Below are 27,096 nucleotides of genomic sequence, written 5' to 3'. Positions count from 1 at the left end.
ATTTCATATATACTCAAAGATTTACGAGTTAAATGTATAATTTCCTGTTTCTTTGCAGTGTGATAACCAAGCAACTATTCATATAGTTAACAACTCTGTTTTTCATGGTTCTACAGTGTGATAACCAAGCAACTATTCATATAGTTAACAACTCTGTTTTCCATGGTTCTACAGTGTAATAACCAAGCAACTATTCATATAGAAAAACACGAGAACCAAGTATCTTGACATTAATTGTCACTTGGTCTAAAAACAACTACAAAAAAATTTTATTACTCCTACCCACATATTATCACCATCAAATCATTTCCCATTCCACAACACAAATTTTTTTTTATCTCCGAGTAGCATTTGGTTGCTTTTCCCCTGATCTAACTTGAGGGGATGTTAGCATATAGCGTTAGATAATTAAGTAGGTTCTAGTAGATTCCTTAAGTTCTAGTAGTTTCCTTTGTCTCTGAACGTTCTATAAATAAATGTATTGTACATACATTAAATGTGCCTTTTACTCTACAATACTCATTACAGTAAGTATTTTTCATCAAAACTAAGACCATCTTTTCATTTAACCAACTCTAAACCCAATAGCTTGCTGTTTTCTATATGAAAAACTCCAACAGCTAATATACTAGAGAGGGAGAGGGAGAGGGAGAGAGAAAATCATGTTTATTGCTATAATCAATTTTACAAGCAAGGAAAACAATTCTTTTTCCGCAGCAAGAAATTTACACACAACAGGAACTTGCACAAAGCTCTATTACAGGGTAAGCTACAAAGCTTTAAGGTTGGAAAAGAAATCTTGGAAAAGAAAAAGAAAACTTTACTTAAAAAATGTGGGGCTAAAGTAGACCTTTGGTACACAGTTGAAGAATGATACACCTGTTTAATTGGCCACTCCAAGTTTTTGAGATGGCTTTTGTAGTATAGCTTCTTTCTGCAAAGATTACAAACAGCCTTCACTCTTGATTTGTCGGAATAGGCTTACCCTCCATTCACATTCTCTTCGTTCCAAGATGAATCCACCGAAGGAAGCTGATACTCGTCGGGTTTCAGGGACAAAGCAAAATCAGGCAATGTCGGTGCTGTCTCCATTATTCTTCAGTCATCACCACCAAAACACAGGTTTCAGAATTGTTTCAACGTTACAATTATTATCGAAGCAAATTTGAAGATAAACAAATCAGAAGAAAGCAAACTCATCTTTTGAAAGCACCACTTACTTTTCATGAGAATAGAGATCGCGATTTATCTGCACCTTGCTAGAAGTATCTTTTGGAATTTTCTCAGAGAGATATTTCACTGTTCCCCAAAGCGGTGGATTTCTGCACCAGAACAGTATTTAGACAAGAAAATTTATGCATGATCTTTTGCTTCAAGTGGTATTAGTCAATTTATGCATACAATCCTCCGGATTCACATTTAGAAGCTGTACTTCGTACTTTAAGTTATCTGAAATCAGCTCCAAGGGACTGTTGCTTGCCAAACATGGTCATCTAAAAGTAGAAGGCTATATAGATGCAAATTAAGGTGGATCTACATAGGGTTATTGCACATTTTTCAATGGAAATCTAGACACATGGAGAAGCAAGAAGCATAACATAGTGACAAGATCAAGTACAAAGGCTAAATACAGAGTCATGGCTCAAGGTGTTTGTGAACTTCTATGGATTCAGAGATCAATACAGGAGCTAGAATTGCTGGATTTAAAAAAAAAAAAAAAAGTGTCCTTATACTGCAATAATAAGACTGCCATTAGCATTGCCCAACATTCTAGTTCAGCATGATTAAACAACACACATAAAAATTCAATCAATATTTCATCAAAGAGAAACTAAATAGTGGAGTTTCGGATATTGCTTGTGTGATTTATGGAATCAGTTGATTGATATTTTCATTAAGAGAATGAATAGCAAATATTTCCATAATTTAGTTTGCAAGATGGGACATGAGATATTTCCTAAGGTTCCAAAAAGGTTGTAAAAGAAACGTTTATATTTTTTGTATATCCTAATTTCCTAATTTAGAATATTACTATATTAGAATTATTGTATAAATATGCTGCCTTGTAACTTTCAGAATTAAGACAATAAGCATTATTCAGTTCAATCTCGACTTCTTTGTCGATGATATTCATTAAACATACAAGACAATAATAATTTAAAAAATCTATCAAACTTACATTTGACATCACTTCTCTTCCTTTGTTTCACTCCCTAAACAAACACTGTCCTCATGAATAAGATAAGATCGTTGAATTTCAAACAATATCCGCATATTCAATGCATGAGATATAGACATATAGTCTACTATATGAATGACAAGCTCCCTTTTCTTTGCACAATAAATAACCATCTTTATTACAGAAAAAGCCTAACTATCTAGACATTGAAACAAGCCATACAATGAAATCTTTACTAGTGGCAGAGCTTTTGAGTCAAGCTGGAAAAACCAAACCAAACCAAACCAAAAAAGAAAAAAAAGGCAAAAAACAGAACAAGGATATTCAAGCATAAATTCAAATAGTGACCGAAACTGGGTACAGAACTGACAAAATCAAAGTCATATATAGTGAGCACATAATTGTCCTCTTGGTTTGGACTAGCCTTTTGTTTCAACCTTAACCTTCCAACAAAGCCCACATGCAAACTTTCCAGTTTACATACATCAAATAATGCCTTGCAAGCATGTGAAGCAAATCATACAAATTTACATTGAAGAATTTATATTCAAAACTATGTAGAATCAAGGTAGGTATATAAACTTTCTCTGTTTCTCAAATGTGACTTCTGGGCATGATTCATATAATTATTTGTTTCTTTGGAGTTTTCAACTATTATTTTGCATGTAAATCAAATCAAACTCTGTATCCAATTACTTTTCAAATTGTATTGCCAGCTCATAACTGAAGTGAGATGCCTACATCTGCATTGTGCTTGATGCTCTGGCTTGTCAGAAGTTATACATATTATTATACTACAAAATCCATGTACTTTCAATTTCTTCACCAATACAGATAACCATATTCAACTTAGAAAAAAGAATGGTCTCCATGTTTATATATGTGCAAATAACAGCAATCTAATTTGAAATATATGCATCATTGATCTTAAAAATGGACAAGAAAATGAAGAAATTATGCAACTGTAAATAAGGGCAGAAACAATTACACTAAAAAAGGGCAGAAAGATTGTAAGAGGAAGAATCAAATTTCTTCAAAATAGAAGATTGAGAAGAATCTTATATCATCAAAAGATTAAAAAAGGGATTCACATAACTTGATAGCAAATTGTAAGTGATTCTTTTACTGTCTTCTGGTCAGGTTTTGCAGATTACCACAAAGCAAGGAAGAAGAGCTCTGGGATTTAGAAGATACAGCTCCTCAATATTTGAGTAGAGACCAACTTTTCCTGCTAATGAATCAAACCCTGTTTGGCCAGATATTTCTTGTATATTATCCAAAGGCTTATGAACTCTCCCAGCTATTACTCTGCATACTATCAAAGCTTTCCTCACAGATGGGTCTTGTTCAAATATTTCAATAGACTCAAAAGCTCTGCCACTAGTAGAAGTTGTAAATACTCCAAAATAATTTTAAAAAATTTATTAATTAATTTTTTAAATTTTTAAAAAAATCTACTAATTAATCTCTTTATATTCAGAAAATTTTAAATTTTTTTATAATATTTAAAAATTAAAATTAACAGAAAAATTAATTAATAAATTTTTTAAAATATTAAAAATAATTGAGTATATTTTTTAAAATTTATAAATCAATTAATAAATTTTTATATTAAAATGTGTTAAGAATAATTTTATTTTTTTAAAAATAATTAAACACTATCATATTTTATAAATATACGGTAATTTTTACTCTAATTTAAGAAAATTTATTTTTTAAATTCTAGTATAAATATAGTTTTTTTTTATTGGACAAAAGCCCAATAATTGACCCACTTCCCACAACTGAAGTGGATATATACGTCGTCTTTAATAATTAAAACTAATTGATTTTCTTTTTTGTGGAGCCCACTATAATAGACCTCTGCACCTACCATAACTTTTCTTCTTTTCTTTTCTTTTATGATAATGGACTCATAACTTTTTTTTTTTTTTTTTTTTTTGAAATGAGTTTTGTAATTAGAACATGAAATCTCTCAGATTTACACGGATGCACTTATCATTAGGCTAAACTTGTAAATACTTTTTTTTTCTCTTTTGAATTTATGACTATTGAATTAATTATATTTATCAATAAAAAATTGATTTTCTGATATTCAAAAGTAAAATTTTATAAGGATTTTATAAAATTTGGAAAAAACTTAGGTCTAGAGAAGAGTTATCCTCTTTTTATCTATTTTTTTATTTGCCAGTGACACATAACAAACTGTCTATTATTGGGCTACCTGTCCCTGCCATATTGATACGGACGTATGAAAATATTAGATTTTTACCCCATGCGTAACGCCTCTAATTCTCTTCGGGCACGCATGCGAATAGTCCCACAAGACAGATGAGTTGATCTTCTTTCTAGTTCCTGGCTGGACCAGAAGATAAGATTAAAACTGGGCACAGAAAGGACCTGCTTGAAGGGCTATGAAGGTTGGGTTGATCTGGTTGAAAAATTCAGATGGAGCCCAATCTTAAGGTTTGAGTGGACTAGATCTAGTTTGCGCGGGAGATATGAGGGCCTCCAGGTGATGGGCTATTGTCATGGGTCTGGCCCCAGACCGGGATAAAGAAATCCATCCATCATCAGAAATAATAGCAAATAATTTTAATTCATTCGTGTTTTAATTTATGTAGTCCTACTTAAATTTATATATATCATATTATTAGATTAAAAAAATTAAATTTATTAAAAATAATAGATCATCATATTAATTAGCACCATAAATTAATAATTTAATATAATTCAAAAAGAATAATTATACGTTAAACAAAATCTAAACTTTTTAATTTAATAATTATATCTAAATTTTTCTATATAAATTTACTCAAAATTAGTTTTCTGATTTAATATAATTTTTTAATTTTAATTTAGTTTATTTATAAATTCTGACACATTTTTAAAAATTAATAACATACTTTTTAACACATTTTTATATCAATAAATATAACTTTTTTGAATCATTTAGTCATAGTACCGTGTGATACTAGTTCTAAAAAATCAAGAATACCTTATTTTTTATTTATAAAATTAATTATATTGTTTTATATTCAATCTGACTGAGTTAAAAAGGCTAATATCAATTTAATTAACTCAAAATAAATGGATTAATAGAAGAAAATAAATAAGTAATAAACTAGATTAAAAGTAGCTATTTTTGATAAATTAAATTAATTGTTATTTTAATTTTATCGTATAAATATAATAAGTATGACTAATTTTTTAAGTAAGAAAAATGTGATTCTTGATTTTTTAGAGGTAATATCATTAATACTCATAATCTATAATGATGCATGAATTATATTATCAATGCAAAAGGTGTTAGAGGAAGTGAGTTACCTTTTCATAAAAAATGTCAATTTAAAATTATAAATAAATTGAATTAAAATTAAAAATTTAATCCTAACAAAATTAAAACTAATTTTGGATATTTGTTAAAAAAAAACAAAGTTTAGACTAATAATAGCTGAAATTGGTAAAATTTAAATTTTTTATAATTATACTAAAATATTAATTTAAAATGTTGACTAAATGATGACGAAACGTTTTTATGAGATTTAATTGTTTAACTTAACAATATAACATAAATAAATTTAATAATATAATATAAATAAATTTAGATGGTTAATATATAATGTATCCACAAGATATTGATACCAATTTGGAACTTCAAGGATAGAGAGAAAAATTGCTGAGAGTTTGTGAGAGAAGACAATTTTAGGTTTTCAAACTCTTTCTCTATTTTGTGACCAAATTTTTTAATGGAAAGTAAATAGAAATTAAATGAAAGGATTAAATTATTAATCAAACAAAAAATAAGGAATGTTTTAATGAGTTTGGAAAAATATAAGATTAATTTATAAATAATGATAATATTTAAAGATAAAATTGTAAATTTTTTTATTTTTAAAAATAGTATTATCAAAAAATTATTTTTTCATAATTAAAATTTTACATTTAAATTAAAATAAAAATTTTTAATTATTTTGAAATAATAGTAAAAAAAAAAAAGGAGACATGCAATTTTTTCTTATTTTGAGCAGAAGATAAAATAAAAAGAGAATAAAAAATTATTAACATAAAATTTTAATTTACATGTAAAGAAATTATATGATAATATGTTTTAGTCTCTAAATTTTAGTATAATTAATGGATTGATTTTTATATTTTTAAAATTAAATAATTAAAAAAATTTCTATAATTAGTTGATTCAAATTAAAGATTTTTCTATTTATAATTTTATTAGTGAATAGATTAAACAATAATAAATATTTTAAATACTTAAAATATCATTATGACCACTTAAGTCCCTGCAAATGCAAATGTGGATCAACATTTCATCTCGAAAAAAAAAATTATACTTTAATTTTTAAATTTTAATATAATTAATAAATTAATTTTTATATTTTTAAAATTAAAACTTTAAATCCCTCAATATTTAATCCACACAAAATTACGTTCATTCCATTTATTATAGATATTAGTTCAAAATTAATAGGTGGTTAAACTCCTAAAAGTAATTTTTTTTCTAAAATATTTTTTTATAAAAATATACTGCCTACTTAAACTTACTTAGTATCACTTAAAAATGATTAAAATTAATTTTTTTTTTGTGAAAATTGAATAAAAAAACCATTTAGGAAAGTTTGAAAGTTATCTGAAATATTTTAATAAATAGAAATTGAAGGATAAAAGTAATAAAAAATAGTTGAATATGATAAATTTAGACAAAAATTACTAGGAACTTGAGTGTTTTTTAAATTTTAATAGATGAAAAAAATAGATAGAATCTTAACTCTTTAATGGTTTTAATTTTAAAAAGGATAATAAAGATATTTTTATATTTTTAACGATAAATAATAAATAGAAGAACTGAAGTTTAGACGGATTGATTATACAAAGATTTAAGTATTTAATTTTAAAAATATGTGAATTAATTTATTAATTATGTTAAAATTTAAAAACTAAAATATGATTTACTCTATAAAAAATGCAATAAAAATATTTTCACGCTTTTAATAGTAAAAAATCAAATCGACAGAAGGACTATAATTTAGAGTACTAATTATAGAAAGATTTAAATATTTGATTTAAAAAATATAGGAATCAATTCGTTAATTATGCTAAACTCAAATATTAAAGTGTAATTTACTAATAATTAAAAGAAAAACACAAAAATTTAATGTAGTGCGGCCTCTGAATTGGCATCTATTTTCCATTATCCATAATAAAAGCATCCATTATAACTTATGTTATTTATCTGTCAATCTAATTACATGCAATCAATCATTCACTTAAAACTAATCATAATAAATATATTTATTATTCACTCTAAATCTCCAATTTAAAAATAACCCCACATATTTACTATAATTACATTATATATTATAAAAGTGTGTCATATCACGATGGATAAAAACCCTTCTCCACAGTTGGATAAAATTTTTTCTACAATAAAAAAGTCTCTCCTTTACTAATTATAGTATTAGGCTTTTTGATTCTCATCTAATTTTAGAAATAATACACGAATAAAAAATCTATCCTTTATAATTCTCTATCTATAAAAAAAATAAATTTTTCACAAAAGAGTATTTCATTAGAGTTATAAGTCAGAAATATCATAATAATAATAAGATATCAATCTAAAAATTAAAAACAGATAGAAAATATTATAATTAATTTAAAAAAATTAAGAAAAATAATAAAAAAACTTAAACTTTATATATCTTGTAATTATACCCTAACTTTTGTAACAATTATACTTTGCCGTGAATAGGATGGTCATAGAGAAATTTTGTTTACTGCTCTTTGAACAACGACGGAGAAATCTTGCTCAATGCTCTTTGAAAATAAATTTTTTGTTTTTTTTTTTTAAAATTATCGATTATCAAAACAGGTTGATGAGAGAATAAAAAATTTACTCTTAATTTATTTTTTAATGGACTATTTTCTCCTAGACATCGAACTAGCTCCTGTATATCTCCTATGACCTCTAGTATTTATGTAAAATAAAAAAGTATCCATCACAAAATATGAGAATATTTAAATATTTGAGTTTTGGTGGAATATACTACACTTCCATGTAATTAACCTTTAAACTCTAAATTATATGTATAGTTTTCAGAAAATAAGTAATTATATATTAACCTTGTGATATAAGGTTAATATTTAATTATATAATTTAATTATTTTGATCATAAAAAATTTATGATTTTTCAATAAAAATATATTAAAAGTTATAAATTTTAAATTTTTTTACTATTATAATTATTACTTGTAATTTACATACCCTTCACCATTAGGCTACAAACAATAAGATACAAATAATTATTGTAAGAGCGGTAAATTAGCCTTTATAATCTTTACAACTAAAGTGATTGTTTGTGGAAAATGAAGCTGCTTATAATAATTGAATTTTTTTATTTCCTTTTTCTTTTAATTAAAAAAAAAGTTATTTTGAATTTCCTTTACCATAATTATGGCAAGAAGATGGTGACAAAAAAGTAAAAATCTATCGTTAAGATGTCAAAACAACATGATTAATTTAATTTTTAATTAGGTAAAATTCAATGGAATTAAATTTTTTAAAATAAATTAAATTTAAAAAACAAAAAATTTTCACATTTTCCTGCTGTTGGAACTTGTGATTAATTATGAATATCATGAACCTCCATAACGAGAATAAACAACAAATTTTTAGAATTATGTGAAGGAAATAAATATAATACAAGTATGAAATAAAGAAAAAAAAATGTATAATAATGTGCGAGATTGACTTCTTGATTTAAAGGGTAATTATAAAAAAATTATATTATAGTTTAATGATTTTTTTAAATAAAATTTTATAATTTAATTTACAATAAAAAGAGTTTCATAGTTTTAAATCGTTAATAAAGTGATATTTTTTATTTAATATTATTAATAAATTAATATTTAAAATTAATTAAAAATAATTTTTAATTAAGGTAAATTATATTTTAATTTTAAATTTTATAAAATATTTTTTTGAAATGGAAATTTTATAAAATATATAATTTAGTTCAAATATTTATAAATTTATTTTAAAAATTTTATTTTATAATAAAATGTCCTTTTAATTATAATTTATTCTTATATTTTTATAAATTAATCTCTAAATATTATAATTATTTACAAATAAATAGTTATATATTTTTCTAAATTAATCTCACATATTTATTAAATTTAATATTTCAAAATAAATATTAAATAAAAAATTTTGATACAATATACGTCTACAATCAAGTACAAAAAGTTTTTTATAATCTAAATTTTCTTTTTTAATGATTTTTTTATTAATTAGAATAAAAAGAAAATATTATATTTTTTATTTTATTTTATTATTTTTCACATGCAATATATTAAAATTTAATAAATAAAAAGATTAATTCATAAATATAAAAATTTATTAATAATTACAATATCTATAAAAATATACAGATTAATTTTAATTAAAAATATAAAATTTAAATTAAAAAATTATTTTATTAATCAAATAAAACTTAATAGAATAAATTTAAAAATATAAAAATTAAAATATAATTTTTATAAATTAAATCATAATTTATGAGTGATATTTAATATCGTTAGTGAAAAAATTTCATTTTGCTAAGGGCGTGAAAATATAAAATCATTTTTATTATAAATTATAATATAGAATTAAACCCTTTTTATTATAAATTAAAATGTAAGATTATATTTTCAAATTACAAAGTAAACTTTTATAATTATTATTAAGAAAAATAATAGCGACAATCATTTAACGCTGATTAAAATGTATTATTATACATTTCAATTAATAAGATTTAAGTGAATATCGCTAGGGTTGAGTATCCAATCAGTTTGATTTAAAATCAAATCGAATTAAAGAAATTAAATGAAATTATTAAAATTTTATAAATTAAATTAAATCAATTAAAATAAATAATCGAATTAAATCGAATCAAATTGAATTTTTTTAAGTAAATTCAATTTAATTTTCATTTCTTCGCTGAACTAAAACAATCCTCCTTCAAGAAATTATCATAATTCAGAAAATACAACAGCAACTAACAAAATAAATATAAAATTTCAAAGATCTAAATAATTACAAATCAAGAATTACAAATGTTTATTTTTGTTACAAATATAATAAAAATTCAATAAATTTATTACAAACCAAAATTATAAAAATTCAAATCCAAAATTACATATAAATATGAATAAAGGACCAAAAGAAAATATGATGAAAAGAAAAATAGCAGCCTATGAAGGAAGTTGAGGAGGAAGGCTGAGGTTATGGTTTTTGAATGGCTTGGATCCATCCAATTAAAGTGAATGGTTAAGATCTTTCGGTATTAAGTTACATCAAAAAATATAAAAGATACACTACAATATTAAGAATCGAAATCCAAATTTTTTAATGTCTAAAATAAATACTTTCACGCTACATATACTTTTTCAATATGAAAACATATAATAATATATAATATAATGATTTGGTTCGATTAAAATAATTTTTTTTAAAATCAAACCAAATAAATTTAATAAAAGTAAACTGAACTGAATTATCAAAAGATTTGTTCAAATTTAATAAACTTTTAAATGAGTATAAATTAACTGTGTTTATGTAGCTATATTTAACTGTGTCCAACATAAATTATTTTTTTTAATATTTAATGATTAGAATTAATATAAAAATTAATTAATAAATTTTTTTAAAACATTAAAAATATTGTAATGTATCTTTTGAAATAGATATTTTTATAATATAAAAATTAAATAATAATTTCTATTTAAAAAATTACCTATATATTTATTTCAACATTACTTAAAATAATAGATGTAATTACCTTTTCAATGTTGACTCTATTAATTAGTCATTAATGTAGAAATATATAAATCACGAAATACTAATTAAGATTGGACAATTAAATATAAATGATAATTTACCGACTAACAATTATTTTTGACTACCTAATAATTTAATGACCAACTGGTAACTTGACGATTTAATAACTAATTGGCGAGCTAATAATCGACCTATTAATCTAATGACTTAAGAATTGATTTGACAATCATTTAAATACTATTTTGTAAATGAGATTTGTTAATTAGAACGATATTATTTTAATTTGAGTTATTTAAAAATACTTGTGTTTTTTTTTTTGTTTGACTTTTCTAAACTTTGCATTGGACGAGATAGGTTTCAAGGCTTAATATAAATCCCTTTAATAACAAGACTGATTCATATAAATATATCTGAGGTATTAACAATTAAACAACCTACTGCGTATTGACTATAACTTCTTGACTTGGTCTTGTGCTTCTCAGTGTATTTAATTTGGCTTTAATTCTCAGTAGAAATCAACCCATCATTTTGTTCTCTGTCGCTCTACATGCTCCGATTGCTGTTCAACGAAAAAAACTCCGATTACTGAAGGTAACAAGTTTCTTTTAAATATAGTATTTAATTTCATAATTTTTTTTACTGTTTATCTGTTTATTCAGATTTTTCATTTATTTATTTGATCATATTTTATGCCATTTTTTTTATGGTAGATCTGAAAAAAAAAATTATTTTGATTTTTTTTTATTTTTCAGTTATTTATTTATTTCCTTTTATCTTAAATCTGTTCATGATAAAAGAGGTGTTTCTCAGAAATCTTTACTGGCAAAAATTACTTTACTGTTTGGTTTCTATTTTTCATTTTCTTCAATTATTTTCAGTAGTAATCAGCTGATCATATTGCTTCATCAGTTTCTTTGATACTTCGTTTTTTTTTTTTTTTTCATATTAATTTGCTTTGATACCGTTTCTTCAATTATCTCTCTTTAGTGGTAATCAGCTGATCATCTTGTTGGATCTGGCTCTCTTTGATTGCTAAAGGTAACAAGATCTCCTTTATTTTTATCACTCAATTCCATAGTATCTTTGTGTCATTTTTAAGATGGATTTATTTTAGAATTCTTTTGCTTTTTATTTCTTATTTTAGAATTCTTTTGCTTTTTATTTCTCAATTAAAAAAGTGAGTTTTGCATTTGATTTTAATGTTAATTGTTTTTTTTTAACTTTTTTCTCAGTAAAAAAAAAATCATTTCATTTGTCTGATATTATATGTTGTTTTTATTTAAAATATATACTTAGAAATCTCTACTCTGTCATTTTACTTGCTTGTTATTTGCAAATTACTTAAAATTTTATTTTACATTTCACATTTGATTTTGTACGAGCGTTAATTGTTTATTTTCTTTGCTTATCTTAGGCAGTCAACTCTCTTCATTTTGACCTCTCGTTTTATTCTAGTAACTTGTAGCTGTTATTCTCTGCCCAAAAAACAAAAAAAAAAAGCAGCAAATGGACATTGCAAAGTTAGTGGTGTTTCCCATTGTATCCAAAGTTTTCGAACTGTTGGTTAATCCTGTTGTGCGTCAGATCAAATATGTATTCAACTACAGTGCCAACATCCACAATCTCGAAGAAGAAGTTCAAAAGCTCAGTGATGTTAAACAAAGGGTTAACCACACTGTTGAGGTGGCTGGGCGGAATCCACTAGAACAAATTGAACCTGATGTTCAGCATTGGTTGGCTAAGGTGGATAGTGTCGCTGAAGATGCAGATAAAATTCTTCTTCAACATAAAGATGGAGGAAAAAGGAGGTGCTTCATGGGATTGTGTCCAAATTTGATCAGGCGCCACCAGATTAGTAGAAAAGCCAGTAAAGAAATACCAATCATTGTTGGAGTCCGAGAAGGGGGAAATTTTCCCAGAGTTTCCTACCGTGCTCCACCACAGGGCATAGGGGCAGTCAAAGAGTGTGAAGCCTTTGAATCAAGAACATCTGTTGTAGATGAAATCTTGAATGCTTTAAAAGATGCTGACGTCAATCTCATTGGAGTGTACGGAATGGGAGGCGTGGGTAAAACCACACTTGTGAGACACATTGCCACTCTGGTCAGGGAACTCGGAATCTTCAAATTGGTGGTTATAGCAACTGTCACCCACAGTGTGGTTTTGACAAGTGTTCAGCAAGAAATTGCAGAATGGCTAGACTTCAAACTTAGTGCGGAGTCTATTGCAGTACGAGCAGCTCGATTGAGTGAGCGAATCAAAAAAGAAGAGAAAATTCTAATAATTCTTGATGATATATGGGCAGCAGTCAAACTAGATGAGATAGGAATTCCTTATGGAACTGATCATAATGGAAGCAAGATACTTATGACGTCCAGAAATCAATCTGTATTGTCGGAAATGGGTGTACAGAGAGATTTCAGGCTTGAAGTTTTAGAGCATCAAGAGGCATGGAGTCTATTTGAGAAGAAGGTGGGAGATCTTAAAGATTCCAACTTACGACCTATAGCTGTGGAAATAGCAAAGAGATGTGCAGGCTTGCCCATTTTAATTGTAGCAGTAGCGACTGCGTTGAAAAATAAGCAGGCATTTGAATGGAATGATGCGTTGGAAAAGCTTAAAATATTTGATGGCAGGGGACATGAAAAGAGAGTTTACTCAGCCCTAGAGTTGAGTTACAACTTTTTGAGAGATGAGGAGAAGTCTTTGTTCCGACTCTTGGGACAACTCACAGCTAATGAGGGCATCCGAGACTTGTTGAAATATGTAGTGGGGTTTGGCTTATTTAATCAACTCATCACACTAAAAGCAACAAGAAATAGACTACTTACAGTAATAAGTGATCTAAAGCTGTCTTGTTTGTTACTTGAAGATGAGGACCATGAGCGAGTCAAAATGCATGATGTGGTTCACAGCTTTGCAGCCTCATTTGTGTCAAAGCACGATCAAGTGCTAACTGCAGCATATGAAGCTGAATTGGAAGAATGGCCGAACGAGGACTTCTTTAAGCAGTGCACATCAATCTCTTTGGGATATTGCAAAATCCCTAAGCTCCCTGAAGTATTTGAATGCCCAAAACTCAAGTCATTTTTTTTGTTCAATCAAGATTCCTCGCTCAAAATCACAGAGAATTTATTCAGTAGAATGAAAGAACTCAAAGTCTTGGATTTGACGCGAATTTATTTGTCACCACTTCCTTCGTCACTTCAATCTCTTGAGAACCTCCAAACATTATGTTTGGATGGCTGTGATTTGGAAGACATAGCTGCAATTGGAGAGCTAAAACAGCTGCAAGTTCTCAGCTTGTTGGAATCTACAATTATTCAATTGCCGAATGAAGTAAGAAAATTGACTTGTTTGCGACTTTTGGATTTGAGTAGATGTCAAAGACTTAAAGTGATTTCGCCAAATGTCCTATCAGCACTAGCCCAATTGGAGGAATTATACTTGGGGGGAAGCCTTGTGCAATGGGAGGGTGAAGGGCATGATGAAGGAAGCAACAACGCTAACTTGTCTGAATTGAAGCTTTTGTCAAAATTGTCCACTCTAGAGATACATATCATAGATGCAAATATCATGCCTAAAGATATATTTTCTGAAAAATTGGAAAGTTTTAGAGTATTCATTGGAGATGGGTGGGATTGGGCTAATAATGAGTATGAGACCTCAAGATCATTGAAACTCAAGCTGAATAGAAGCGCCTTGTTGGAGAGAGTAAAAGTGTTGCTGATGAAAACCGAAAGTCTATATTTGGACGACTTGAAGGGCGTGAGAAGTGTTCTCTATGAATTAGATGATCAAGGCTTTCCTGAGTTAATGCATCTTCATGTTCAAAATAGCCTTGATATTCAATATATCATAGACTCGATGAAAATGAACCATTTCACTGCTTTTCCCAAGTTGGAGTCATTATTTCTTCACAATCTGAATAATTTGGAGAAGATTTATCGAGGGCCTTATACAGTGGGATCTTTTAGCGATTTGAGAAAATTAAAGGTAGAAAATTGTAACGCATTGAGGAGTCTCTTCTCATTTTCTATGTTTAATGTCCTTAAGAAGCTAGAAGAAGTGAATGTGAATAATTGCGAAATTATACAAGTGATAGTAGCCAAGGAAGGTGAAGATGATGAAGAATGTGAGTTGACGCAACTACAATCCTTAACGTTGGAAAATCTACCCCAATTTACAAGCTTTTGTTCCCAAGTGAAGGTGCATTCTACATTTCAAAGAGCACGAAATCAAGAAATAGCTACTACGGCCTCCAATGAAATTGTATGTGAAGCTGATGCCGAAGTTCTGGTGGCACTTTTCAACGACAAGGTTTCATCCACTCTCTATTTTTGTTTTGTTAATTATCTATGTTTTAGACATTAAAGAATTTTACTTTTTAATTCTCTAATCTTCTGTTACTTTTGTCAGTCTTCCTTTTAAATGATAATATTATATTTCTCATGAAATAAAAATTGTGCCTGCAGATTCGATTTCCTAATTTGGCAGACATGAACTTGGTTGGAATTAATGTGGAAATGATATGGCCTTGTCAACATAAAGCATTGTCTCCAAATATTGAAAATTTAACAACATTGATTGTAGATGGGTGTGGGAATTTGAACTTTCTATTCACATCTTCTATTGTTGGAAGTCTTGCACAGCTTAAAGTGCTTGAGATACGTGACTGCAAATCTATGGAAGAAGTAATACTTGCAGCAGGAGAAGGAGAAACGATGAGCAAAATATTATTACCTAAATTAGACTCTCTGAAGCTCAAAGGTCTTCCCAAGCTTGTAAGGTTCTGCATGGCTAAGTTAATTGAATGTCCCTCCTTGAAAGTGTTGAAGATGGAGAATTGTCCTCGTTTACAAGCATTTGTCTCCACACAAGTGAACACAGCTCTCTTCGATGAAAAGGTTCTAATCTTTATCAATCATTCCTTCATGTCATGTTTAAAATATTTTTCTCTAATGTTTGTATTTTTAGGTTCGATTTCCTAATTTGGAAGAATTGCATGTTGAGGACATGCATATGTTGAAGATGATATGGTGTGATGAAGTCCTAGAAGATTCCTTTGGTAGATTAAAAGTGCTAAAGGTGGTAAATGGAAAACAGCTACTGGAAATCTTTCCGTCTAAATTGTTGGAAAAGTTCTTGGTGAATCTAGAATCATTAACTGTACGACACTGTGATTCAGTGAAAGAGGTGTTTGATCTCCAAGAAATAGTAAAAGAAAGAGAAGCACATGTTGTAAGATACAGTCAATTGAGAACTTTGGACATTCGGAATCTTCCCAACTTAATTCAAATATGGAATAGGGATCCTCATGGCATTCTCTCCTTTCATAACCTACGTGTAGTGTATGCTTGGGATTGTCCAAATTTGAAAAAATTATTCCCATTTTCAGTAGCTCAATGTCTACCGGATCTTCAATCGCTACGCATAATTCGCTGTGGAATGGAGAAAATCGTTACTAAGGAGGAAAGAGTAGAGGCACTTGCTATTATTTCCAAGTTTGCATTTCGTGGGCTAAGGACCATGGTCCTTTGGGGATTAGATGAATTGAAGTATTTTTACTCAAGAAAGCATACTCTAGAATGTCCACAACTAAAACATTTATATGTGTATGTCGGCGCAAAGCTGCAAACTTTCAATTTTGAATCTCAAGAAATACAAGAAATGCTCATGGATAAGCAAGAGGACGAACTGAAACTTCAAATTTCGCAGCCACTTTTCTCATTTAGAGAGGTGAGTGTCACTACTTATTTCTTGTTTTTTTTTTTTTAAATGAAAATTAAAAATTAGAAAATAGAATTTGAAATCTCTAAAATTTACTTAGATATATTTACCAGCAGACTAAATCTGTAAGTGCCGTATCACTGCTTATTTATTTAACTTCAAATATTTAAATTTTGAATGTAATTATGAATCGGTTTAATGATTATATATGAATATAATTTTAGTCTATAATATTAATTTTCACATAACTATGGTTAATTAATATATTTAATTTAAAAAATAAATAACTCAATTATTAAATATACCACAGGGAATCATTTATTTTGTAGTAATAATTATAAAACATGTTACTCTTAGATTTAGTACAAAATATTAGTTAATTATGATTAAATAATAGTTAATATTATTTTTACAAGTGAAATTGATTTATATTTACATTCAAATTATTACATTTTAAATTTTAAAAATTAACTAAAATTATACATGGATCAATTTATATAAAATTTAAATATTTAAATTAAAATATAAAATGATATAAATGGTATTTTTTTAGTCCATTCACTCAAAATTAATATTTGAAATCTATATTATTTTTTATCATTATTATTTTATTTAATTATTTCATAATTAATAGTCTTAATATTTGTTTTTATTTAATATTCATAATTTTATAGGTATAATCGTTATTTTAATTTCAATTACTATCGAGGGTTTAGTTTAATTTATTTTTAAAATCATAAAATATATATATAATTATTTAATTTTTAAAATCATAAAATATAACTATTTAACTTTTAAAAATTTAAAATACAGAAAAGTTGAATGTGTGTATAGGGATTAAATAATTATATTTTTATAAATTTATATATTAAAAATTTATTAAAAAATTATCAGGATGCCACCATTATATATTGAATTTTTATTATATTATAAAATTTTAAATTGTCAATTTATTAAACAATACAAAAACTTTAGTATTATAACAAGATCATAAAAAAAATTATAAAAAAATATATTTTCATCCACATAATACTATTTATTTTCATTTTCTAAGTTCACGCAGTGCTTTTATATTTTTATAATATTTATTTGTAATCTATTATATTATTTTTTTGTAATTTTTATTTTTTACTTTTAGTAAAGTTTATAGTTATAATAAATGATATAAAAGTTGATTGTATTTTAATTTGCCAATCAGTTTGGCTTATATTTGCATCCTTATATATACCTTAGCCAAAATAACAAAAAAAAATTAAAAAAAAATTAACTTTATGTCAATGATAAATTTTGGCCAAAATTATTAATTTTATTGATTGAATTATAGAGTTTTCATATCGTCTTTTATTGATTAATTTTAGTTATTCCTTTTAAACTTGTTAATTAAAAATTTTAACATATATAATATTGTTGAACTAATTTTTCTCTTTATTTATTATTATATTCCTAATTCACATATTTCTTATTATTTTTGTGTTTAAAACTTCACAAATGAATAAAGTTAAATATTTAAACATAAGCAAATTCATTTTAATCCTTGAGTTATTTTTTTTTTCAAATTCATTTAGTATTTCTAATTTTAAAATAATTGAATAAAATATGAATTATTTTCATCACAAATTTATTTACAATATTTTATTTACTAATATAAAAAGAATATTAAAATTCCCATTTGCGTTTGTTTCAGTTAGCTTTTAATTTTTGAAGTTTTTAATCATAATTTAATTATGTTTTATTAAATACAAATAGATAAAGACCTAATTATATTTTTTTTTTCTTTTGAAAGTCTCTTGAATTTTATTAAGCTTTTAAGGTTTTTTTTTTAATTAAGAGTAAATTACATTTTAATCCTTAAATTTTAATATAATTAATGGATCTGATCTTGTATTTTTAAAACCAAACACTTAAATTTTTCTATAATTGATCCGTCCAAATCAGTGATTCTTTCATCTATTTTTTTCTGTTAAAAGTGTTTAATAGGATAAATTATTAAATTTTAGCATAATTAATAAATTGGTCTGTCTTTATCTATTATAATTTAAACATTTTGGTCCTTTATTTTTTTATTTAAAAGAATACTTAAATCACCATTAACTTTTATTTATAATATCTTATTTAATTAATTTTTAATACTTTTTATTTTTTAATTTGCTTATAATTTTAATACTTTCAGAAAATACATTATATTTTATCTATTTTTAAGTGATACTAAGTAACTTTTAAATAGGTTATAAACTTTTTTAGAAAAAAATTATACTTTCAGAAAAAGTTTGACCATTCACTAGTTTAGAATTAATATTTATAATAGACGGAAGAACTATAATTTTAGATGGATTAAATATAAAGGGATTTAAGAATTTAGTTTTTAAGGTAGAAAAACTGATCCATCAATTATGCTAAAATTTAAATATTAAAGTGTAGTTTATACAATATAAAATTTTTTATCTATATTGAAAATTATTTAAGCATTCATGAGAATATTTTAGGTATTTGAAATGTTTGATTTTAGAAATATAGAGATCGATTTATTAGTTATGTTAAAATTCAAAAATTAAAGTATAATTTACCATTTAATTAATAATCTAATTATGTTTTATAAAATATTAAAAAAATATTATTAGATTGCTGTTTTTAAATTTTATTTAGTTAGCTTTATGTATTAACTAATTAATATTAATAATTAAATTTGTGTAATTGTATTAAATATTTTAAAAGTATATTAATCGGTTGATGAGTTCTCCCATTGTTTATATTTTTATATATATTATCAGTCTTTGAAATATATGTGTATTTCAAATTATAGATATATATGTCATTTATCAATATAAATAAATATACTACTTACTATTATATATTTAATCGCATGTAGATATATAATTATATTGAAATCATATATAATAAATTTAATATACAAAATTTATTTGTAAAAATTAATTTTTTTGATATTGGTATATTTTTAGTTCAATTATTGATAAAAATCAAAATCTTATTAAAATAATAGAAAAGGTTTGAACTATGTTATTTAATTTATATATTATTGGTTTCTTTTTTTTTTTTTCAATTATGAAATCATATCAATATGGTTTGATTTTTAATATATTAATTTTGTATAGACCATGTATTTAGTACAAAAGAAAATTAATAATTATAATATTATAAATGTTAATTTAATACAATACAATTCTAAATAATTATAATAAATAGAACAATAAATTAATTAAATTTAGGTTTAATTGCTATTAATAATTTTGATTGCTATTAAATTTTATTAAAAAAAACTTTAGAATATATTTTAGTTAGTTTTTAAAGAAAATATTCATGTTTGTTTATTATACTACTTCATTGAATTATTTTATAATTTAGTCTTAAAAGTTAAGTTATTTTATTTCATTTAATACTTATAAGTTTTTAGATATTATTATTATTTTAATTTAAATTGTAAAAGTTTTAGGTTAATCTTTTTTAATATATTTTATTTCTTTTTAAAATTTATATGGTATTTGATTATAACTTATTAATAATAGATTTTTTATTTAATAAATTAAAAAAAGAGCATTTTAAAATAAAATAGCAAACCTATCTATAATGCATTTATATATCAACGTAATCTCACTGCATAATTTATTATATCAAAATAAATATATAATTTATTATATTATAAAATTCTAATTCTCAATATGTTAAAATAATTTATTAATATTTTCATTGTAAGAAATTAAAAACTAAATCTTATTCCCTTACATATAATGCTATCCTTTTCTTTTCTAAGTGCAAAAAAGACTTTAATTTTTTTATTGTACTATTTATAATATATAATTTTTTTACTACTATTATTAATTTTATTGTTGCATTTTATTTTATTTTTATTAAAATGTATAATACTAAAAGTAATTTAAAAGTTAAGGATAATTTTACTTGTCTTTATTCAATTACTATTTCAAGATTTTAACTTAGATAAATAATTCGTAAAATCTTATCAAAATAAATTTATTTACTATAATTTATTTATTAAGGATAAAATATAACTTCATTGGTGATAAAATTCTTTATAATGATTTTTTTTTTATTTAACAATCTTGTAATTTTGATTTGTTTAAACATTTCAAAATTTTAATTTAATTATATTTTATAAAAGCTTTCGTTCTTGATTTCATCCCACTCAAAATTTTGATTGTGCATACTTTTTCTTTTGAATGATTAACAGATTATTGGCAATTTGGAGGGATTAACAATAAATGACCAGGACGCTGCAATGATACAACAAAGCCAATTTCCAATGCATCTCTTTGTCAAACTAAAATTTCTTCACCTGCAAAGCTTTGGTTATTCTTTCTTGAATTTGCCACTTAATCTTCTTCAGAAGTTTCCAAATTTGGAAATCCTTGTTTTGAAAGATTGTTATTTCAAAGAATTACTGCAACATGGTCATGGTCATGATCCAGTTCCATCACAGATCCGATGCTTAGAGCTTAATTGGCTTCCTAATATTAGACATGTATGGAATCAAGATTCTCCATTTTTTCAGAATCTTGAAACTCTTCAAATATGGGATTGCCATGGTTTGACTAATCTGGCACCATCCTCTGCAACTTTCCAAAATCTTACGACTCTGATTGTGAGGAGGTGTAATGGAATGTCAAGCTTAGTATCTTCTTCTACTGCTGAAAGTATGCACAATCTCGCCACAATGATTATAGAAGAAAGCGATACGATTGAAGAAATTGTGTCAAGCGACAAAAATAATTTCCAATCCCAAAATGAGATTATTTTGTGGAAATTAACAACTTTGAGACTTCACTGCTTAAAAAGCCTCGAAACTTTCTGCTCATCCGCACGTTGCACATTAAAATTTCCAGCTTTGGAAGTTGTAGATCTCTCACAGTGCCCTAAAATGAAGGTTTTTTCTCAAGGATCTATAAGCACACCAAGGCTAAAGAGAGTAAATTTGACAAAAGAAAGAGATAAGTGGCGTTGGGTTGGGGATCTTAATTCCACTATAAAACAATTGTATGCAGATAAGGTAAGTTCATTGCTCTAGATAATAGTTAGGTACTTGAAGTAATTTTTGTTTACATAATCATTAATTCCTTGTTTTGCTTTGGTAGGTTGGATTCAATGGCCTACAACATTTGAAACTCTCTGAATTTTCTCAACTAAAAGAGGCATGGAAAACCCAACTTCCAGTCAATTTCTTTTACAATTTAAGTTCCTTGGAAGTAGACGAGGTTGCATTTTCCTCCATTGTTGTTCCATCCAATCTACTGCCAATTCTAAATGATTTGGAAAAGCTTGAGGTCAGAAATTGTGATTCAGTGGAACAAGTATTTGGCCTAGAATGGCCAAACTTTGATGGACCATTTGGGAATTTGTTCAAGTTGAGGAAGTTAAAATTGATAAATCTTCCAATGTTGAGGCTTGTGTGGATTGAGATTCCCAAAGGAATTTTAGATCTCAGAAACCTTAAACTGCTCAAAATCTACAATTGTAGCAGTTTGAGATATATATTTACTCGTACCATCTGCTGTGGCCTTGAGCAACTCCAAGTGCTTGAAGTGAAAAGTTGTGCTATGGTTGAAGAAATCATCACAGAAGAATCTATGGATGAGATCAGATTTCCTCACCTAAACTCCATTATTCTTGAATCCTTGCCCAGATTAATCAATTTCAGTTCCGGCGGTGGTACTGTGCATTGTCCATCTCTGAAAGAGATTGCTGTAGTTGATTGCCCGACCACATTCACTTGTTCATTCTTTTGGGAAGCAGATGCAGCAATTGATAAAATTGTTGAGCGAAAGGTTGGTAGTCTATTTCTAATTGTTAAGAACTTTACTTTGAGTATGCTTTAATTTCTGGCATAAGAAGTATATAGTGACTAGTGATTGTCTTAGAAAATATGGACGAATGGTGATTAAGCAAAACATTTCACTGCAGGTATTTTTTCCTAATCTGAAGGACCTGAAACTGTCATCAATTGATGTTGAGATGATGTGGCAAGCTCAACACTTGAAGATGTCCTCTTATACTGAGAATTTAACAAGCCTGACTGTGGATGGCTGTGGGAATCTAAAATATCTATTATCATCATCAAGTATTGTGCATCTGAAGAGACTTGAGGTATGCAATTGTAAGATAATGGAACAAGTGATACTCAGGGAGGGATTGGATGAAGAAATCATGTTACTCCATCAACTAGAGTCCCTGAAGCTCAAAGATCTGCCAAAACTCACCCGATTCTGCACAACTAATTTAGTTGAATGCTCTGCCTTAAAAGAGATTTGCATACAAAACTGCCCTCAAATGAGAACATTTGTTTCCAATTCTCCAACTTCAAATAATGAACTTGAAATTATAAACTCTACTTTATTTGATGAAAAGGTATGTAGTTCCTTCCCTTAACAATGATTCTTAACATGTAGCCTTTTGTTTAAATGAATAATTTTGGTCGGTAAATTGCATGCTTCAAATCTCAATGAAATATTTGCTTAAATGGATTTTGATATATATATATATATATAGAGTCCATCCAAATCCAATTAGAATTACTGTAAATATAATAGATAAATGTAATAGATAAATGTCTAACAAACTGTAAATATAATAGATAAATGTCTAACAAATTGATGAGGCACATGACTAGCCTACTCAAAATAAAATTATCATGTCTAGTTTATTCACCGAGACTATTGACTTTTGATACAGGTTGCATTCCCAGACTTGGAGAAAATGCAGATTCTTAACATGGATTATTTGAACATGCTATGGCATAATCAACTCCATTCAGATTCTTTTTGCAAAATAAAAGCATTAACGGTAGAGCACTGTAAAGAACTACTTAAAATCTTTCCATCCATGTTGCTGAGACGCTTCCAGAATCTCGAGGATTTGATCATAGGCAATTGTGATTCACTGGAAGAGGTATTTGATCTACAAGAGATAATAAAATTGAAAGAAACAGTGACCATTCAGTTGAGAACTCTGGACATAAGAAACCTCCCTAATCTGAAGCATGTATGGAATAAGGATCCTATGGGACTTGTCTTGTTTGATAACCTAAGTTCAGTGGTGGTTTTGGATTGTCCAAATCTAAAAGCTATTTTCCCAGCTACGATAGCCAAAAATCTGCTGCAGCTAGAAACACTATATGTGGAAAGTTGTGGTGGGGTGGAGGAAATTGTTGCTCGGGACCAAGGAACAGAAGCAACTATAGAGTTTCTTTTTCCTTGCTTAAAGTTCTTGATTCTTGGGGAATTAAATGAACTCAAGTGCTTCTATTCAGGAATACACACTTTGGAGTCTCCATTACTGAAGCGTTTAATTGTGTATCACTGTGAGAAATTAAATATCTTTTGCCCTGAATCTGAGAACTTGCTAGAGACAGATAAGGAGAGCCAAGCTATGATTCAGGATCCACAACCGCTTTTCTCATTTAGAAAGGTATGAGTCTCAGTCCACTTTTCTTCAGGTCAACATTAAAATTTTCCTTTTCATATCTTAAAAAATTTTGGTATTATTTTGTGTATAAGTAATATTTTTAAATGTCAATTCTTATAATTACATGAAATTTATTATTTAGTCTTTATATTATGAATAAAAATACATTAAAATATTTCAGAGTTATTAAAAAAACCTACTGATTAGTATTTCGTTAATTTTTAAATATTAAGTATTCTACTATTTAGTTTTTATATTATGAATAAATTTATTAGTTGAATAATAGTTTTTTTTTAATCCAAATTTCTAAAAGTTATTAAACTTTTATTTTATTTTTGTTAATGGAATCTTTACACATAGTTTTGAAGTTAATGACCATTAAATTGTGATAAAGATTTAGTGCAAGTGAGGAGAGAGCCATGTGTAATTAAAGTACAAAATTTGAATAAATGGATACGCCACAAATATTGAAATGAAGTTTAGAATTAGTTAATACTTAACAGTAATAATAAATATGTTAAATGAAACTGGATAAAGTTTAATAATGTTTCACAATTTTTCAAAATTTTGTAAAATATCTTTTGAAAATTTGTCAAATTACGTTAAAAAAATAAATGTTTGAATTAAATTGTCAAATTTTGACTTATTTTTGTAATTAGGCTTATTAGAATTAATTATCCATATTATATAATTTTTTGCATTAATGGAAATTTTAATAGCCAGGTGTAATTTTTAAAAATTTAAATATATAAATTTAAATTGGCTATTTCTAAAAATATAGGGTAAAATTATAAAACAATGGTAAAATATGGATTTTTTTACAATTAATCCTAAAAAAAAATTGATTCTCGAGTAAATTAATTATCAAATTTGGATTATATGATTATTTAAATGCATAAAACACCATAAGTCAATAAATAATATTAATTGTATTTAATTACACTCACTCTAAAATCTTTTCATCTTATAATATAATAAGGAACTAAGAGAAAATTAATGGTTAACGAAAGTAATTATAAAAGTTTACAGTATAGTTATAATATGTTAAAATTTGTGATTACCATATTAAATTTAAATATGGGTTGTAATGATCCTTTTTCGCTATAAAAGAATGCAAAATGGTTATTTCTTCCATATATCTGCAAACTTTTAGATGCAACATGAATGTTCAACATGTTTTCATATGATTGATCTTTACAGGTTGTCTCCAACTTGGAGAATTTAACTCTAACAAGAAAGGATGCGGCAATGATATTGGAAGGCCAGTTTCCAGCTGATCTCTTTCACAAACTCACAAACATTGGGATACGTTGCTTTCATGATGAATCTGCAGTTTTTCCATTTGATCTCCTTCAAAGATTTCAGCCTATGGAAATTCTTCAAGTGGGTTGTAGTCAATTCAAGAAGCTGTTCCCATGTGATGGCTCTATTGATGGGAAAAAATATGCTGAGGTTCTTAGACTGGTACGGGTACTAATGTTGAGTAACCTTCCTAATTTGACGGATATAGGGAACCAAGACTCCCAGCTAGACCAAATTCTACAGTCTCTTGAACTTCTTCATGTTCACAGGTGTAACAGTATGGTTGCTTTAGCACCATCCTTTACTTTTCAAAATCTAATCACGTTGAACGTGTTGAAATGCAATGGATTACTTAGTTTGGTAACATCTTCCACAGCAAAAAGTCTTGTGCGACTCACAACAATGAGTATAGAAGAATGTGATGGATTGAAAGAGATAGTTGCAAATGATGGAGATAAAATTGAATTGAAAGAGGATATTATCTTTAGCAAATTGAAAACTTTGGAACTTCATTATTTGCCGAGCCTCGTTTGCTTTTGTTCATCAGAACACAGCTTCAAATTCCCCTCTTTGAAAAATGTAACTGTGAAGCAATGCCCCAAGCTGCAGGTTTTCTCAAAAGGAGTCTTAAGCACAAGCAGCCTGCTGGGTGTACAAAAAGATGACCAATGGCATTGGAATGGCAATCTGAATGCTGCTATACAACAATTGTTTGCAGAAATGGTATGTATGTGTTAGTTAATCAAATTCCCACTTCTTTCTAAGCCATAGAATACTTACATTACATGTATTCTCTTCTTGATCCTGACATTGTTGTCCTTGAATGTTTTGGATAATGTACAGAATGCTAGAGAATATTGAATTATCGGTACAAAGGCGACACTAAGCATAAAAGTCATATCAAAGGTAAATTGTGAAAGGGCTTCTTTATTCATAATGAAAGCATTTATGCAAGATATTGCTTTTTTTTTTCTGAGATTTTAAAATGGTATAAGAACCATTTTGCCCTCATATTACTATTGCTAAAAGCGTTCTATATTTGTTTTTTTGGTATTATAACTAAAACAAACTCCACTAATGCCATGTCTTAGGTTAATGTGAGCTTGGTACCATTCCAAACAACCTGGCTAAAATCATGGATTATGGCTTCTGTCTACCATTGGATTCTTATCGAACTATGATTACTTCTATCGAACTATGATTACTTCTGCTTTGGTCTTTGTTTTGTATATTCCTACCGGTTTGTGTGTACTTTATATTCCTAGAACATGTATATTGGGACGGTGTGATACCAAATGCTTAATGGACGATGTATGTTAAAATTTTTTCCTTGTGATTTTTAATATACATGAATGCAGTATTAGTTATATTTTGTGTTAAGTGAACTTACAAGAACTAAACTAGCTGAATTATCTTTCAAATAGTTGGTGTTGTGGGTTTACTCAAATAAGTTCTGTAGATATACGATTCTCCATTCTAATGAATTATTTTCATGTATATTATTATTATAATAAATCAAATGAAAGATGAGAATCAATGACCACCAAATACAGTGTTAAAGATATAAAATTGTATCTTATAAAGATATAAAAGTGAAAATAAATGAGTACTATAAAGTAAT

General features: G+C 26.6%; 1 protein-coding gene and 1 long non-coding RNA gene across 2 annotated transcripts; one reads left to right on the top strand and one right to left on the bottom strand.

Moving 5' to 3' along the window:
* Positions 1-649: 649 nt before the first annotated feature.
* LOC110607876 lies at positions 650-3,526 on the bottom strand. Its single transcript, XR_006349113.1, has 3 exons — positions 2,180-3,526; positions 1,221-1,322; positions 650-1,096 (listed from the first exon to the last, which is right to left on the bottom strand). It is a non-coding gene; the product is annotated as an uncharacterized LOC110607876 (long non-coding RNA).
* Positions 3,527-12,469: 8,943 nt separating this feature from the next.
* Positions 12,470-26,556, top strand: LOC110607877. The gene is made up of 9 exons (XM_043952183.1): positions 12,470-15,335; positions 15,491-15,922; positions 15,993-16,754; positions 20,947-21,762; positions 21,848-22,537; positions 22,674-23,117; positions 23,442-24,176; positions 25,374-26,198; positions 26,319-26,556. Exons 1-9 carry the CDS (start codon positions 12,522-12,524, stop codon positions 26,334-26,336), a joined length of 7,536 nt encoding a protein of 2,511 aa, XP_043808118.1. The 5' UTR covers positions 12,470-12,521; the 3' UTR covers positions 26,337-26,556.
* Positions 26,557-27,096: the final 540 nt, after the last annotated feature.

This window comes from Manihot esculenta, chromosome 2, assembly GCF_001659605.2.
Source record: "Manihot esculenta cultivar AM560-2 chromosome 2, M.esculenta_v8, whole genome shotgun sequence".
In the NCBI taxonomy this organism is placed as follows: Eukaryota; Viridiplantae; Streptophyta; class Magnoliopsida; order Malpighiales; family Euphorbiaceae; genus Manihot; species Manihot esculenta.
The sequence above is the reverse complement of the archived record's forward strand: the minus strand, read 5'-3'. Positions and strand labels throughout refer to the sequence as shown.